Source organism: Mangifera indica, chromosome 1 (genome assembly GCF_011075055.1).
Source record: "Mangifera indica cultivar Alphonso chromosome 1, CATAS_Mindica_2.1, whole genome shotgun sequence".
In the NCBI taxonomy this organism is placed as follows: domain Eukaryota; kingdom Viridiplantae; phylum Streptophyta; class Magnoliopsida; order Sapindales; family Anacardiaceae; genus Mangifera; species Mangifera indica.
In genome coordinates this window covers 1144575-1161503 of record NC_058137.1, presented here as the reverse complement: position 1 = coordinate 1161503, position 16929 = coordinate 1144575, and the positions used below count along the sequence as shown (strand labels likewise).

Below are 16929 nucleotides of genomic sequence, written 5' to 3'. Positions count from 1 at the left end.
AACGAACCCTGAAAATAATACATCACAGTTAATAAGTAATATAATTGCAATTTGAATTAATAATTTATAGCAAACAACATGAATGAGTAAATATAATTTTAAATTAATTATTTTAAATTTGAATCTACCTCAAGTTATTCGAAAATTAGAATATAATTCAGCTCGAAAACCCCAGGGAGATAAAATAAAAGCTATGGACCCGGCCCGAAGATTCACTGGCCCCCGAAGCATAAGCATTTTACCGGTTGATGACGTGTCAGTAAAGCATTTCAAGGTTCATACCTTACGTAACGTGCGCGCATCTCACTCTTGGCGTCATTTAGCAAGGCTTCTTCTTGCTCTCTTAGCTGCTACATCTTGCTAAAAAGCTCTCCAGGTCCAGCCCTAAACTGACCTTGTCCTCTTCTACTTCTCGCCCTTATCGTTCTTTTCGCCTCTCTGTAAGTCTTAATCGAAGCGATATGAGTGTGTCGGTCGAGTTGCTATCAATAAAAAACCCTAACCCTAGGATCAGTTTCAGCAATGGAGTTGTGAAGAGAGCTCTGTGTACGTCGCCATCTCTCCAGTTCGATTCTCGTGGTTGCCGGGTTTCGCTCTTTATCGCAAATGGACTTGGCGTTGGCTCTTGTTTGCGTCTTCCACGGAGTTCGATTAATCGGACATTTGTCGTTTCTGCAGCTTCCCACGAGGAATCGGTAAGCTTGAGTTTATTGCATTTTTTCGATATTTGTAGTGAAAAATAGAAAAAAAAAAAAAAAGATTCTTTTAATTATTTATCTTAACCGTAAATGAAAGCTTTAATTTTGAGTTACTGGCAAATCGCTGTAATCGCTATTTGGCTTGTATTTGTTGCTTCTCAAGCTAAATGTGGCTGCCTTTAATGATTTGATGCTACTATTTTGAAGGCTTCGGAAATTGAAATAGAGAAGAATGGTGAGGATCTCAAAGCTAGTGTTGAAGAATCGAATGAAGCTTGGAAACAGGCGTTGGAGTCGTTCAAAGAACAAGCTTTAAAACTGCAGAGTGTGTCTCAAGAAGCATATGAGATATACTCCAAGAAAGCTTTGATCATATTGCAAGAAACTTCAGAGCAGTTGAAAATCCAAGCCGAAAAGGCTAGACAGGAATTGACTGTTGTAGCGAAGGAACTCAGTGAAGAGGGTAAAGAATATCTCACCACGGCTGCGGAGAAGTCTCCTGAAGTTAAGGAGATTGTGGTAACATTTACATCGTCAACTGATGAATTGAAAGATGTAACTAAAATCCGTGATTTTCACGTTGGAATACCATATGGTATGTTTAGTTTGAAATGGGTGAAGTTGATGTGCTATTTACTGCCTTCATCTTTATATAATTTTAAAATTTCTTCTCCTTATGTTGCATATCATTGCAGGTTTGCTTCTTTCTCTCGGTGGTTTCCTTTCCTTCATGTTAACAGGCAGCACATCTGCCATCAGATTTGGTTTAATTCTAGGTGGCGCACTTTTGGCTTTAAGTATCTCCAGTTTAAGATCACAAAACAAAGGAGAAACATTTCCCTTAGCCTTGAAAGGGCAGGCAGGTCAGTGTATGGTTTTGTAATAGTCTGACTTCAAAGAAAAAGTGTTAAAATGCTGGTAAACTATTTGCAATATGGACTCAATAAACTGCTGTTTGATAATTTATTTCATTACCAACGTATCTGATTTGGCAGAGTTAAATGACCTATCACTTGTTTACTTATGCTAATCTTTATTGATCCCATAATAAGGAGATGTCTCTCTGTTTGTTTTTTTCAATTTACCTATAATGTATACACCCTGATGAGTCACTTAAGGACATGTTATTAGTCTTCTAGAGAGGCTGCATGTAGTTTTGTGACTGTGTTTCTACCCATGAACATTATATGTACTTCAGCAATAAAATCAATATAGATATGTGGATGATAAGTACTTTGGATACAGATGTGAATCTTGGGTGAATATGTAATTTCAAGTTTTGCATTTTGAGCTAGGACTTGAAGTGAGAAATTTGCATTTGTTTTAGTTATCATTCTTTTTTTCATTGTTGTATATGTTATCATATTTTACACTTATTATTGATAGTTTAACTGGATTTTATGGCCTGCAGCTATAGCAACTATAATATTTTTAAGGGAGTTACGTATATTTTCTCAGGTAGAAGTTGTTGATAAAAGTATTATTATTTTCATGAAATGTGCAATTTGATGTAGCTCTCCAACTTCTAATATAAACTTTGTTGTTTTTCAGAGATTCACATTTCCAGCTTCTGTGACAACCCTTATTAGGTATGTCATATTTCCAATTCTAGTTGTTATAATCTTTAATTTTTAACAGCACTCCCAAGAATTAGACTTAGCATGTTAGCAATGCTCTTTTTCTTCCAATAATTGCTACTCTCTATGAGCTTTGTGATATAACTTTTCCTTTTGGGTATGAAATCGTCCTGGCTGAGTGGACAAGAAAGTGGATACATTAGTACTTTGCATTTTCCTCCCAAGGATGGTTGTACTTGGCGGACTGGGACTTGGCATGATTAATTTAAATCACAAATTAAGTTATGGTTGAAACCATTTGTAGGCCTTCGAAAGTCCTTCACTTGGGATGTTATTTCTCAGCTGAAATCTTAGGCCAGTAGATACTATAAAAAAACAATGCCTTGGATTGATCGTTAGCATGTTCAGCATTTTGTTTTCTTATTATTTTCATGTGGGATATCCCAATCTGGAATCACTACATCAACTTAGTCTCTTTGCACACCTTACCATGCCAAGACATTGGCATTGGAGAGTTATAATTTGGAGAAGTTTGATTAGAATTATTTATTCTATATATCACTTTTTTTAGCATTTTAGGTTTCTTTTAACTCCTCTCCCCTTGCAGTGGTGCAGTGGTAGCATTCTATGCATATAAGATCATTATTGATGGCCAGTGGAGAAAAGGATCAGGCTCAGAATCTGGGGCAGAGAATTGATCGGTTTGTTCCAAGGTTGGTTTATTTTACATAGTAAATAATGCATAGGATCTGTAAGAATCACAAGTCAGTTGGAACTCAATGTCGAACCTTCTGGATTGCTTAGTTGCAGAAACAGAGAACTTTCTGGAGCAAAAGTTGCTTGATGCTATGGGAAAGTGGTGCATGCAGAAGGAATTCTATTCCCTGGAGGATATAGTGGAAAGGAGTCAATAATAATCCAGTAGGCAGTTTTTTACTTGTGATGCTATAAAAAATCATAGGCGTGTTCAGCCTCGCAATTGCAAGTATAATAAATGGGAAAAGATTGCTGCAGACCAATATATATTGCCAGTTTTCTGAATACTGCTAAAATTACTAAAGCCGTAGACCAATCGCTAAATCATTCAGGTGAAAATCAGGATGGCTATGTCAGTTTTTCTGAGTCTTAAACACCCCCGTGGTTGTTGGTAGTTTGATGAACATCTGCTTGACTGTCCAATGGCATATACTGTGCCATGATCGCTCGGATCTCTGAATCCATGTATCTCTGCAAATATCAAACACAACACCCTTGTACATCATCTTTTGATGAATTCATCATTTATGATGTGTTTAGTGTAAAATTAAGTCGTACCCGGATCCTGTACTTGTAAACCCCATAACCGGCAACACCAGCGGCAGCCAAACCAAAAAAGAGGATCCAAACAAAGCCCCAACTAAACTCTGTTATAGCATCTTTACCTGCATATTAACAATATAGCCATAAGCAACAGCAAATACAGAGTGAACCATATAAAAGACACAAGTTTGCAGTACAATAATTAGTTGGGATGGACTGGACCAACTCAGCTGAGTTTAATGTTTGGTTTGATTCGAACTAAATTAAAGCTGGCACTGGCTTTAATTCAGTAGCTCGCTTCAAATCTTCTTCTACTAACATTGTTTTTTTTTTTTTGCGATACAATTTATTCTGCCAATGACACTACATATCCCACCAGCAATCTCTAACATCTCTGGTCGGTTAGAACGAGCTTGAGCATGAATTGGCCATTTAGGATTCAAGCCTAATTTGAACCAACCCATGTTCAAGCTTGAATCCAGCCCTAATAATGTGCCTGAATCAAGCACATCCATGAATACAAGCACGTTCTCACAAATACAGAAAGATACATGCTAGATGCAAGTTCATGTAAGAACATTGACAGGAGTGAATGTAATGAAACCATGAATAAAAACAAGAGGAGTCACATATACTAAAGGTGAATGCTGGAGTTAATGGAGAAGCAGGACAAGGAACTCACTTATGCAGGTGTCATGCTCCTGCATGTACAATAATCCACTGCTACAGCTGCAATCGTAACTGCCCCAGGTATTTTTGCATTTGCACTCCGGGCATGTACATGCCAGCTTCTCCTTGCACTCATCCACATCTGGAACATTGCCAAAAATGATAGAACATGTGAGCTGAATCAACACTTACGTCAACCTGAGTTTTGCAACCCATCTTCGCCAACCAAAAAAATTAATGCCTCTTTAGGTATACAATGACCGATATGCAAGCAGAAATGTCCTTTTTCATCAACGATGAAAACATGAATGTCCGAGTGCTCCTGGGAGTCTACTTTAGAATATGCCCAAGTAATTTTCAGCTCTAAAATCTAGAACATGTCTCAGGTTATATACTACGGTGTTTCAAAAACCGACAATCTGAGGACCTGAATCTTGTAATGGTTGTCTAGTCGTTCTATCAATGACACCTAGTTGATCTGTACTTGGAGGAATTCTTTCAAAGAAAGAACCCAGCCCTAAACAAATGTGTAATTTTCCACAGTGGCATGAAAAATTCCAGGAAAAGAAACCCAAGTACCCCTAAATTAGTATCACACATCTAAATAAGATGGCCAGTCATCATCTAATCCTTAACTGGAATGATGCTTTTATAATGTAATAGGATATAGGGAGGGCGGTAAAAGCAATACCTTCACAGCCATTGACTCCATCACCCTTGAACCCTGGTGGACACTTGCAACCTGGGGAATTATCATCCTGGATAATCCATTATAACACCAATTACAAATAGAAGTGAAAACAATCATTTATTTATATTTTGCTTTGATAATGAGAGAAGGATTCAAGTAAATAAAAGTTACTTACAAAACAAGCCGAGTAAGTCTTGCCATTTTGGGTTTTCTTCCAACAACCTCCATTGTTAATTTCACAGCGTAAAGCTCCTGAAGCTGTTTAACCAAACAAGCACCAGTTGTTATGTGTACAGAAACCAAACACAGGAAAGTTGTAACAATAAAAATGATAACTTTTCATTGAATTGTAAAACTAAATTGGTAATTTCCCTATGTTTCTGGTAATTTCCCTGCGAACTCTTGAAAATTAACTTTTACTGTTAAGTAACGCCAATGTCACTTAACAACCATAGACATAGAAAAAAAATCAACAAAAGAACTGTTTCAAGATGAGTGAAGCAAAATTTACATCCTTCAGTGAACTAGAAGACTATGATCATGTAACAAATCCATCAATGCATTAATCACAAAGGGAAATTGTAGATATTATCCACTGACATATTTCCATAACAAGCAGGGCAGCAACAAACTTGATAAAGTATACCAATGAAAACAAGTCCATGGTTTCCAACCATTGATGCACAAATCAACTCTATGGAAAAGCTTTTACCTTCACAATGAGTATAACCATCACCGACAAACTTCACGCCTTGTACTACAGGACACTCACACACTCTTCCTCGAAAAGTATCCTATCATAATAAATGCTTATCAGTCTCCAAAAAATAAAAAAAAACTATATTTATCATTAACAAAAAAATACCTTGCATGCAGTTAAGTTAGCATTTTTGTCCTGCCAACACCCACCATTGTTTTCCAAGCACTCATTGGTTTCAATATCTGCAGAGATCAATCAACAAAATAAAAATACCATCTCTACAAGTGGTTTCCAACCAGCGAAACAGTCATGATCATATAATGATTTACACATTGTCAAGGACCCTAGACAACTCCTGTTAATCACACCTCACCAAAAAATGCTGCAACCTTTGATTTCATTTTTTCTGATTTAGCATTTTTGATAGAGAGTTAAAAAGTAACATTGTAATCATTTTTTCGAGGATACACATAGTACAAACACACACCTGTTTCAAGGGCTTCTAATATAATTCACTTCACTTTAACATTTCCTAAAGCAATGCATTCGGCTTGCTTTGTTCACAAATTATAAGATAATCCCCAGCATCCTTAATAAAACATTGCAATATGTTGCTGACTAACAGCAATTGTGAAACATTTTATGGTACCAAAACAAAAGCAAAACAAACAAACGGGAAGGCCAAGGATAATAGATGATAACCTGCAGTTAAACATAAAGCTGGCTCTGTAGTCTCCAGGAAACCTGAACATATGGCCTTGAGAACCGCTCCCTTGTCCAACTTACCTGAAAATAGTAACATTGAAAGATTAATGATCAGCTTCATACAATCAAATAGCTAATAGACATGAAAATCAGTTGGTTGCTTCAGACCTCTATACTGTCTGTTGTTTATTACAAGAGTAGGTAGTATAGTCACGTCTCCACGGGAGCCTTTGCCAATCTGGAAACAGACAATTCAACAGAATCAGACAAAAAGTGAAATATTAAACAAAACTACTATTTATAGAAAGAAAAACAGTGTATCTTGAGGCTCATATAAAGTGAAAAATAAAGTAAAATATTACTTAGAAAACGAAAAAAAAATATTTTATCTTGAGGCTCACCTGTGAGTCTTGCTCAGCTTTAAGAATTTGGTTGTCCACATCTGCCTCTGTGTCTCCAATACATTCATCAACCTTCTTGAGATCAACACCTATAAAATATATTGCATTTTTTTATTTTTCATTTTTGCAAAGATAATAGTATACAAGGACATAGCAAGTAACCTACCAAGAGTCTTGATAACCTCATCTGCGCACTCTTTGTTGTACTTCTTATCTTTCATAGGACAACGGATTGCAAAGTCAGTCACATAATCCCACCAAAGCCATGGTTTTCTGCTTTCATTAGCAACTTTAAAGAAGCAAGCTTGCCGTAAATTTTGAACCACAACATCCTTCCCATCATATCCTCGACTGAAATCCTGCTCAGGATCAGGAGCACAGTACCTCCCATGGTTGATGCACTGAGACTTGCATTGCTTGCTCAGGATAAATGCTTCAGGACAGTACCAAGTTATATAGTGAGGGGTGAATTGAGTGTACCCTTTCTGTTCAAGTATCTGGGCTGCTCCTTTGAAGCTCTTCACAAACTCAATCTGACTCTCACACTTTGGTCCACATTCATCATTGCTATTTGTCCAGAACTCATACTCAACACGGTCGTCAGGATGAGGAAGAGACTCTCTCCAATCTAAGTTCATGTTAACCATATCTCCACTACTCAGAGCTTTCTTGATGCTATCGCCCAAAGATTTGCTAATAAGGGCTGATGGGATAGTGATGTTTTGCAGATACTCTGCACTTGCGTTCTCTTCTTCAGGGGTATCCATGGTTATCAATGGCTCAATCCTATCATCCGCAACAAGAATAGCTGCTGCTCCACCTTTTTGTGCATTAAAGGCCTTCATGGTAAAGTAACAATCTGCATGCACAGTAAACTTGAAATTACACCAAAAGGTGGTCCACCCTAAAATTAACTAAATACAAGGTAAAATCGACTCAAATTCATTGCAACTCTTCAAAAAAATATCAATGCCATAGAAAATGTAAATTTAGCAAAAAGAGTAACACATAATACCAGAATGTCAAACAATAAAGGAAACAAAAGACGTAATCTTAAGCTTAAAAGAAATCATTTAACAATTCAACTGGAACAACCGAAGCGCAAACCACAATTAAGCAAGAAAACCTTGAATCCTAGACCTGAATTTCCAAAACCAGAACAGTAGAATCTCTACTGATTTTTTACCTAAGAGTGCAATAAAAATTCAAAAAATCAATGAACTTGTACAGATTAAAACATACCTTTAAACATAGGAAACGAATTCTTAAAGTAATACAGATTAAAGCACACAACGAAACTATTTCACAAACAAGCTTTTAACTTCGTTAAAAAGAAAAAAAAAACTTTCCATTTGAAGCAACATAACTGAAAAAACTAACATTGAAAGCTTTAATAATAATAATAATAATAAATCAATGAAAACAATCAAATAAGATAAATTGCTCCTCACCTCCCCGATCAACAAGGAGGAAAGTGGGCAATCCTCCGGGCTTTGACTTAAAAGAGAGATCAACTTTATCATAACCCTTGCATGCCTTCTGATTAGCTTTTGGAAAAATAACCGTGCCAACCAAGGTTCCTCCATATTGAGGAACACCAAAATTCCCAATTGCACATTCATAAACTCCCTTTATTGACCCCGGCGATGTAACTTTCAAGCTATTCTTCTCCACAACAAAGCTTCCCAAACTAGACACACAAAGCAAAAACCAAATACACACCAAGAACCCAAGCTTTTCCCTCATCTTTTTCAAATGATCAAAAGCTAAACCACAAATACCCAGATCAGGAAACCTTGTGACCCAGCTTCCCCTTGATAATCCACTTGTAAAATCAAAACATTGAAATAAATACAACACGAATCTTAGAAATCGACAATCAACAAACGACAAAATTCGATAAATTAAATAAATGTATCAAACCACTCAGATTAAAAACTCCTCCTTTCTCCACCGGGCTAAGGAATCTTGAGCTGAATTCTATGAAAAACTTACCAAAAAAAGTTTATTCGAATTAATAAAAGAAAAATAACCCGTAATGAAATTGAAAAGACGTGTCAAATACTCTGCTCAATCTCTAATCTTTTAGCCAAAAATTTTTACACCAATTTATACTTTTCAAGGGCTATTTGTACCAGTAATTAACTAACGGAACGACCCGTCTTGTGAGAGGACTACAAGATCTAAACCGCCATTCATTCAGGACTCTCAGTTTGATTATTAAATATTTATTTATTTCTCCTTTTGTTTGGGATTTTTTTTTTTATTGTCGTTTTTTTGTGTCAAAAACTGAAAAACTGGACCCACATGTAATAGATCCAGTGCTTGCATGCGAACCACGTGGTGAAATTATTCTCTGTGACTGTGACACGTCAGTTAACTGTTCGAAGTCGTTTCATAGAGAGTCATCAGGTCGTCACAGGGTTCCCTATCCACGCGCACAAGTGCGAGATGGTCTAAATTTTTTTCAATCTTATGTGAAATTAATATATTTTATTTATTGCCACCACTAGAAAACAACCATAATTATAAGAATGCATTACATAAATTTGTAATGTATTTGTATAAAATAAAAAGGAAACCAAGTTTTAATCTACTCTCAAAAGTATACCTACTAAGGATGAAAATCCTAAATACTTACCTAAAATTTAATCTGTTAGGATATATTCACATATTTTCTGTTAAGGTTAAGGGATAAATTCATTATTTTATTAATAATATTAAAATTTTATTTCATTTTCTTTCTTTAATTTGGAAAACTAATATTTTTCTCCTAAGTTAAATTTAAAAAATTAACTTTTTTCCCCTGTAATCCAATCACTTTCTCTGGCGATAGTTGATCGACAATGAAGGAGTTTTTATTCAGAGGTCAACCTTTGGACAATGATCATCGTCCAAGGAGGACAACCGTTGTCCAATTTGGATGAGGAGCGTTGTCCAAATCTTTGAACAATAGAGCGTCATCCATTCTGGATGACAGAGAGTCGTCTATTCTAGACAATGAGGGTCATCCAGAATAGATTATGAGTGTCGTCCAAAATAGATGACGAACATCATCCAGATCTAGACGATGTTCGTCACTCTCCCTCCAAACACATCATCGCTGGTGGCCGGATGGAGAGTGAACAAAAAATTATGAATTAGGGGGTGAAAGTCACTTTTCAAAGTTTAGGTATCAGAGTAAAATGTTAATTTTTAAAATCGAAGAGGAAAAATACGATAAAATTATGTAATTTTAATATAAATAGTAAAATAATGATTTTACCCATATATTTAACAGAAAACTTAATGACTGTTTAGAGATAGATGTGTGTTTAGATTTTTCATCTGTCGTAAGTATATTTTTTAGGTTGAACTAAAACTTGAGTGAAAATAATCCTTTTTGAAAATAAAAAATATATATCCATAAATAATTATTATATATCATTAATAATATTAAAATATTATTTTACGTGAATTCTCTTTAACATTTAAATTTAAAAAAAAATTCTAATAAATCAAAGATGAAACTATAAAATTTAAAAAAAAAAAAATCCCACATTATTCAAAAAATACAAAAAAATGTTGAAACTTCAAATGATACCACGAGAGCAACATAATTGGGGGTTAATTAATCTAGAGATCAATCCAAAGTCTTTTTACCTTCTAAAGATGGTGAGTTCTAACTATTCATGATAATTTGCAGCTATTGAATAGGAATGACAACGGGGCCCTGCTACGGGGATGAAAATGATTCCCCGTTCTCTGTCCCGTAAAGAAAAATTCCCTCCTCATCCCCTTTTCATTCTCGCGGGAAAAAATCCCCTCTTCATACCCCGCAAAAAAAAAAAAAATTTAACCTTCTAAACACCATATAAATATATTAAATAAAATTAAAATTAACCTACTATTTCAAATATCACAAATATAATATATTAACTACTTTAATATATACAATAAAAACCTAAATAAATTTGAAAAACATAAATAATTTAAAACTATAAAAAATATATTAGTATTTTAAATAAATACATTAATATAAAGAGATAGGGATGGGGATGGAGGCGGGGCGGGAAGGGGACACATGTATCCCTATTCCCGACCCATCCCTAATTGCGAAGATTTTTTTCATCTCCATCCCCGTCCCCTTCCCCGTTTTCATAGGAGAATCCCCTCCCCATTAGGGTTAGGGTCTTTAAAATATGATCCAAATTGTCATCACTTCTATTAAAAGTGATATAAATGATAAAAAAGTAATTTTAATTTAAAATAAATGTTTTTTTTTAATCATAGTAATTGTTTGAGTGATGAAAAAAATAGTTAAAATAGAGTTTTATACTAATCAAATTATTTCTAAATAGAGTTTTATACAAGTTAATTTTTATTACCCAACGGATAAAAAATATATTAGAAGGATTAGTATTATTATTATTATTAAATTTATTTTCCTAAAATCTACTATTTATGCTAAAGCAATACGACCTTTGGTTATAAATAATGTCTGAAAGCATCGGGTTCTTATACGCAAGAGCCACATCTATAATATGGATTTTTTGAATCATGAGGCTGGAGTGGATGTATGGTCTGCTCTTCAGGTGTGAAACGATATACTTCCCCTTGATGAATGTTATTTTGACCATTTTTGACTTAAAAATCGTGAGTCTGGGAATGAATAATATTCCAACATACTCAGATTAAATCATAATAATGTTTAGTTTGATTTTTAGTTCAAATTCATTTGAATTGATGTAAATTGTTACCGAAAATTATTCATATAATATATTTTAGATTGTTAAATCCACTATTTAACTCGTGCTCTAATATCAAAAATATATATTCGGTTTGCAAGAAAAATTTCTCATTATTCAGTAAGAAATTTCAGATTCAACTAGTGCTGCCAAGTTACAACTTTTCACTTTTTAAAGACAGAATTGGCAAGTAAAATTGAAGGATTTAAAATTTTTTAGAAGATCTTGCACAAGCTAAATATATAGAAAACAGTGACAAGAATGGAAGCTTAATTAAACTGACAGATTGTATGCATATCTGGGAATCATTTAAGACTGGAAATCCTGGGTTCATCCGATCCAATCCTGAAAAGGTAAAACCTTTAATGGCTGTGATTGCGGTGGTAGTGGTGGCCTCCATCATCCCGGCCAAAGCACAGCAAGAGAGGGTAACAAACAGCGAATATGCATCTGTTGATTCCAGTGAAGATTGAAGAAACCATAAAACAAGGGCAGCAACAACACCTCAAAAAGGGATCATCATAAGGGCTGTCCCCGTGGTGATGGTGGTGGTGGTGATCATGGTGGCCCATTTTTTCCACTGTTAAAGAAAAACCCACCAATCAAAAACACAAGTTTTATTGGAGGAAAGCTCCAATGAAAAGAAGAGATAAGTTTTATGTTAATGTTTTGCTTTGAAAAACAAATAATGTCTCAAGAAAAATATGAACACACAGAAACAAGTGATGAATGAAAAAATACCTAGTTTATCGCAGAAGACAAAAGCCTTGCAAATCTTATCTTGCCGACAAAGATCTGTGGCTGCAAAGCAGAAAGTGAAACCAGAACTGCAAAGGAACTCAGGATCAGCGAGTAATTTGTGCGCTTTAAACCTTTAGTTCGCTTTTCAGCGTGCGATGTGAGAGCCATTTAAAGCATGTCAGCCAGCCAATTCAGTGGGCTATATTGGGCCTGTGACAAATCTCTATGGGCCTGACTGATTTGTCAAAGAAACAACGGAAACAGGGTGGAGTCAAACTGAAGCGAGTCTGAATAAAAAAAAGTGTGATGAGGCAATGATCTCTGAAAGTTTGAAATCAAATGAGCTGAAACTTTAACTCAAACTCGACTCATTCAAACCAAACAACAATCCAAACCTGAGCCAACTCAGATCGCCTCCAGCCTCCCACTGAGAAAGAGTTTCAAGTCACATATCTCTATAAAAGGTGTCAAATATGCTCTTGGTTACTGTTATTTAATATCATTACAGACGAGTATGATATAGAGACAAGCACAAGTAAAAAAATAAATAAGAATATGTGCACAAAGATGAAAAAAAAACTCTGTTTATTGCCTAAATTTGCAGTCCTCGCAAGATTAAAGTTCAGCAATAAACTGATATTGAACTCTTTTCTTTGTTGTCACTTCATTGTACATTACATTCACAAGTGCTTTGTACATGCAACCTCAGTTGAGTAGCAACAATTACAGATAAATGCCAGGATGCGCAGCTGACATTTCAACAGTGATTCCTTGTACAGGGAAAAATCAATCTATTCCCGCTTATCCTCCTCAAGATCTTCTCTGAGGCCATACCCATGATCCACCTTAGTTTGCATATCCCCGGTTTTTATCCCGCTGCTAGTCAGCGAGACACCCTCTTCATCAAAGTCCTCTCCCATCTCCTCTGAGTAAGCATATCTAAAAATCCACACCAAATTAGCAGAAATATATTAGTATGAAATCACTTCTCTCGTCTTTCATTGATACAACACAGAGATAAAAGTATGCAATATGTTAAGCTATCTCTGGCAAATTAAAAGACACTTCACATAAACCAAAAGATGTCCTACATTTTGGAGGGAGGATCATGGGTTGGCTACAAGTCAATAACTTCGATTTATTTTTTTGTTAAACGATATTAGTCATCTGCCCTTGATCCACAGTTCGAAAAAGTTATAATGTCCACACTGAAAAATGACCTAAGTAACATGTGCTTAAAATTGAAGGGTAATAAAAATAAAAAATAATTAAAAATAATTATCTCATCATCATAATATGAGTTAACTACATCTGCCATATTAAGAAACTTGAGTAATATTTCTAACCTTAACAATCATTTGTTAGGTAAGTGATTGTTTATATCAAAAAAGTATGTAATAAATTAAAAGAAGTTGCTGCAGAGAAGACACCCCAAATGTGGAAGGAAAAGTGAAAACATCACTAACGAGAATGCAAATGAAGCGATTAGAACACCAAAGAAAAAGAGGTCAGGTCAAAGGAAGTACCTGGTAGGGTTACGTGAAGGAGCCCAAAGGGCACATATCACCATCAAAAGAGTGTATGCAAGGAAATTCCAGAAAGCTGGAATGATCCAAGCAAATTGCCACAACTCACTTAATGGGTCAGTTGCATTAAAATATAGCTGCCAAGGAAGGTTGAGAAGCTTCAATTAGCAGTCTTGTTTGAGACAAAAGTACAAGTGGAAATGCTTCAGAAACTTTGTACACCACCAAGCACTAGAGTTTTTTAATTGATACAAAACCCTGTTACCTGAAATCCAATCCAAGCAATGGAGAGTAGCACACACACTGCAAGGGAATTGGTAAACTTTCGGTACAGCTCCAATTTAGTCATGTTTCTCCTCATCTGCACCCAAATACACAGAAAAAGAAAAATGGAAATACAGAGATGGAGAACAAAAGATAAATGAGCAACTGTGGATGTTTATCATTCTAGGGCATATCTTAAGAAACTTGAAATGGTAAATCAGCATTTATTACTCATCATCTAAAGAAATCAATTTTTTTTTTTACCAAATTACCTTCACTTCTTTGAATGGTAAATAACTACTAAAAACTTCTTGTTTTAAGAAACAACACAAACTTTTGCAAATGGCATAATCAGAAGATTACCTGAAGTTTCTCCAAAGTTTTGGAGAGTGATGAGAAGATCCACAGAATGAAGCAGGAATCCAGAACAGTAACAGGCAGCATTAAAAATAACTTTGCTTTTCCAGAAAAGTCATTGATATTTCCCAAATTTTCAAAGAGCTCAAGGGCCTCTGATGCAACAAAATATACCAAACCAAGAAGAAGAACTCTTGAGGTTAAACCACCAAGGGTTGGCTTGACAACACCATAGCCCATAGAGACCACAAGCAGAAGAAGGCGAGACAGTGTCTTCTTAACAGAAGTAAAAGTTGCCGCCCACAATGTAACCGCCATGGGTCTGCTTCCGGTTGAATTAAAATTGGCATAATCAAAGTACCAGACAGCCATTTCACACATTCCAAGAGCAATTACCACAGTGATGTAATAGTGAAGCTGCATTATATTCTTCCAGAATTGGACAAACCTCAAAAACCATGCTAAGCCAAGCACCAAGTAAGCTAAAGACATTATGCCAAAGAATGTCATCAAAGGAGCCATCTTTCCTGGTAAGTAGCCATCTGGGTTCTTCCACACACTTCTTCCTTTAACCAACGTACCCTTGAGCTCTGGATCACAAAACATAAAATAGAGGTAGTACATCCCAGTCCTATCTATATCAACAATATCAGCAGGAGACATTGGAGCTTCTTCATTGGTCCCTTCAAAATAAGTTTGTATGCGTTTAGGCCAATTGGGGTTTTCCATATTTTTGTTAATAATTACCTCTCCAATATTACAGTGCCCATCCCTAGAAAGATTTTTCGTGCAACATATGGTATCCAATTTTAGAAATGAACCTCCAATTCTTTCCCTATCTTTAACCTCAAGTATGATAGCCTCCACCAATCCGGTTTTCTGTTGCATCTCATTCTTCTTCCTTATAGACTCCTTCGGCCTCACAAATGTAACAGTTTCAAACCTGAAATTCCAAATGCGTAGGCTTAAAACCCTCCAGAAACAAACAAATTCATATTACCCCACCAATTGAAGCTAATCAAATCTAGATGGCCCATCAAACTACTCTAAAACCCCACCAAATTTTGCAGAACCATACTACACTTGAGCAACAAACTAATCAAAATTTAAGAAAAGGGTCAATAAATTCATTTCAAACAAAATCAAGAAAATAAAAATTAAAACTTACCTGATGAAGGACTTGCCCTTAAGAGGCTTATCAGGAGAAGAAGATGATGATGATGATGAAGAAGAAGAATCAACAACTTTGGAAGCGTAAAGACCTTCACTGCCGCCATGGAAGAAGAATGCATTTGATTGTTCAATAAAAGCTTCATTTTTGTACTCATGAATCGACCCATTAACATCTGCGACTAAATTACACAAACAGAAAATTAAAAACCCTAAAAAATAATGATAGAAGTAAAGCCCCACTCGGATCATCCTCTTCTTTTCCCACTCCCAGCAATAATTTTGGTGAATATGATCACATTCACTTTAAACTTAGCCGGTCACCAGACTGTAGCCCCTCTTCCCAACTCCTGTAACAGTGACAGTGACCTAACAACGGAATCCCTTTACTGGGCTCAATTTGACCCATTTCCATCTCAAATGGGCTTAACTAGCACAAATGAGGCCCGTTTTATCCTTCTTCAAAATGAAAGTTTTAAAATAGTGATGTATAGAATTACTCACCCTCTTTAGTTAGGGTTAGGGTTAGGGTTGGACTCGAATCAAGTCTATTCAAACTCAGATTGAATGAGTCTGAAATGAGTCAGTCCTATACGAGCTCGATAGAGCTCGAATTGGAGCTATTCGTCAAAATTTTCAATTAAAAATTTTGATACAAAATGACGTCGTTTTGATCAATATATATTAAAACAACGTCATTTTAATAATAAAAAACGAGTCAAATTGAATTCGAACCGAGTTCAAGTTTGGCTTTTATGAGCTCGAACTCGAGCTCAGCTATATGTAAACTGAGTCAAGCTCAAGCTTGGCTCAGCTCGAATCCAGCCGTACTTAGGGTGTATTCGATCAAAACTGAGCCTAGCTTTTGAATCCGCTCAAACCCATATCAAATTCATTATATTCAACTGAAATTCATTTATATTGGTGTATAGTATTATTGGAAGGCAAATTATAAGGTAAATAGTATCATATTGACAAGATGAATAATGTTATTAAATGGATAAATGAGTTAATCTCAAATCGAATGATAGATTCCAACTAAATGAACTCAAATCGAATTCATCCAAAGATAGATTTAATTCGAGCTACTAGACCTGGAATAGATGTTCCAATTGAATTGAACAAACCAAGTTCAAATTAAAAATTTTGCAACTCAAACTTGGTTCGGCTTAAACCCTCTCACTGTGTTAGCATCATCATATTGAAAAATCGACTTACCAACAATTCTTTTTATTCTTCTCCAACGGTAACAAATTCTTTTCCGATGATTTGAATGAACTAAACTCAATTTCAAATAGACTCTTATTTTGATGGACTCGAATCCACTCTTATATACAATTATTTAACGGAGTTTTCAAAAAATTAGAATACAATTCAAAAACAAAATATATATTATATCATCTA

At 35.4% G+C, this 16929-nt stretch overlaps 3 protein-coding genes across 4 annotated transcripts; 1 reads left to right on the top strand and 2 right to left on the bottom strand.

The window, feature by feature from the left end:
• Positions 1–289: 289 nt before the first annotated feature.
• LOC123218954 (protein FATTY ACID EXPORT 3, chloroplastic-like) lies at positions 290–3294 on the top strand. Of its 2 annotated transcripts, none has more exons than XM_044640624.1 (7): positions 290–695; positions 906–1293; positions 1394–1561; positions 2110–2156; positions 2250–2287; positions 2883–2988; positions 3086–3294. In XM_044640624.1, exons 1-6 carry the CDS (start codon positions 462–464, stop codon positions 2971–2973), a joined length of 966 nt encoding a protein of 321 aa, XP_044496559.1. In that variant the 5' UTR covers positions 290–461; the 3' UTR covers positions 2974–2988; positions 3086–3294. The 2 variants fall into 2 exon arrangements, with proteins under 2 accessions (XP_044496559.1, XP_044496551.1); XM_044640616.1 differs by having other exon boundaries at positions 3080–3294.
• On the bottom strand, positions 3183–8945 carry LOC123218946 (vacuolar-sorting receptor 1-like). Its single transcript, XM_044640605.1, has 12 exons — positions 8192–8945; positions 6907–7599; positions 6741–6829; positions 6508–6577; positions 6337–6420; positions 5800–5876; positions 5647–5728; positions 5110–5192; positions 4935–5001; positions 4257–4385; positions 3590–3696; positions 3183–3502 (listed from the first exon to the last, which is right to left on the bottom strand). The coding sequence occupies exons 1-12, from the start codon at positions 8484–8486 to the stop codon at positions 3401–3403; spliced, it is 1878 nt and encodes a 625-aa protein (XP_044496540.1). The 5' UTR covers positions 8487–8945; the 3' UTR covers positions 3183–3400.
• Positions 8946–12776: 3831 nt separating this feature from the next.
• Positions 12777–15815, bottom strand: LOC123216924 (transmembrane protein 87B-like). Its single transcript, XM_044637588.1, has 5 exons — positions 15524–15815; positions 14362–15298; positions 14000–14095; positions 13735–13871; positions 12777–13147 (listed from the first exon to the last, which is right to left on the bottom strand). Exons 1-5 carry the CDS (start codon positions 15775–15777, stop codon positions 13000–13002), a joined length of 1572 nt encoding a protein of 523 aa, XP_044493523.1. The 5' UTR covers positions 15778–15815; the 3' UTR covers positions 12777–12999.
• Between the last annotated feature and the right edge of the window lie 1114 nt (positions 15816–16929).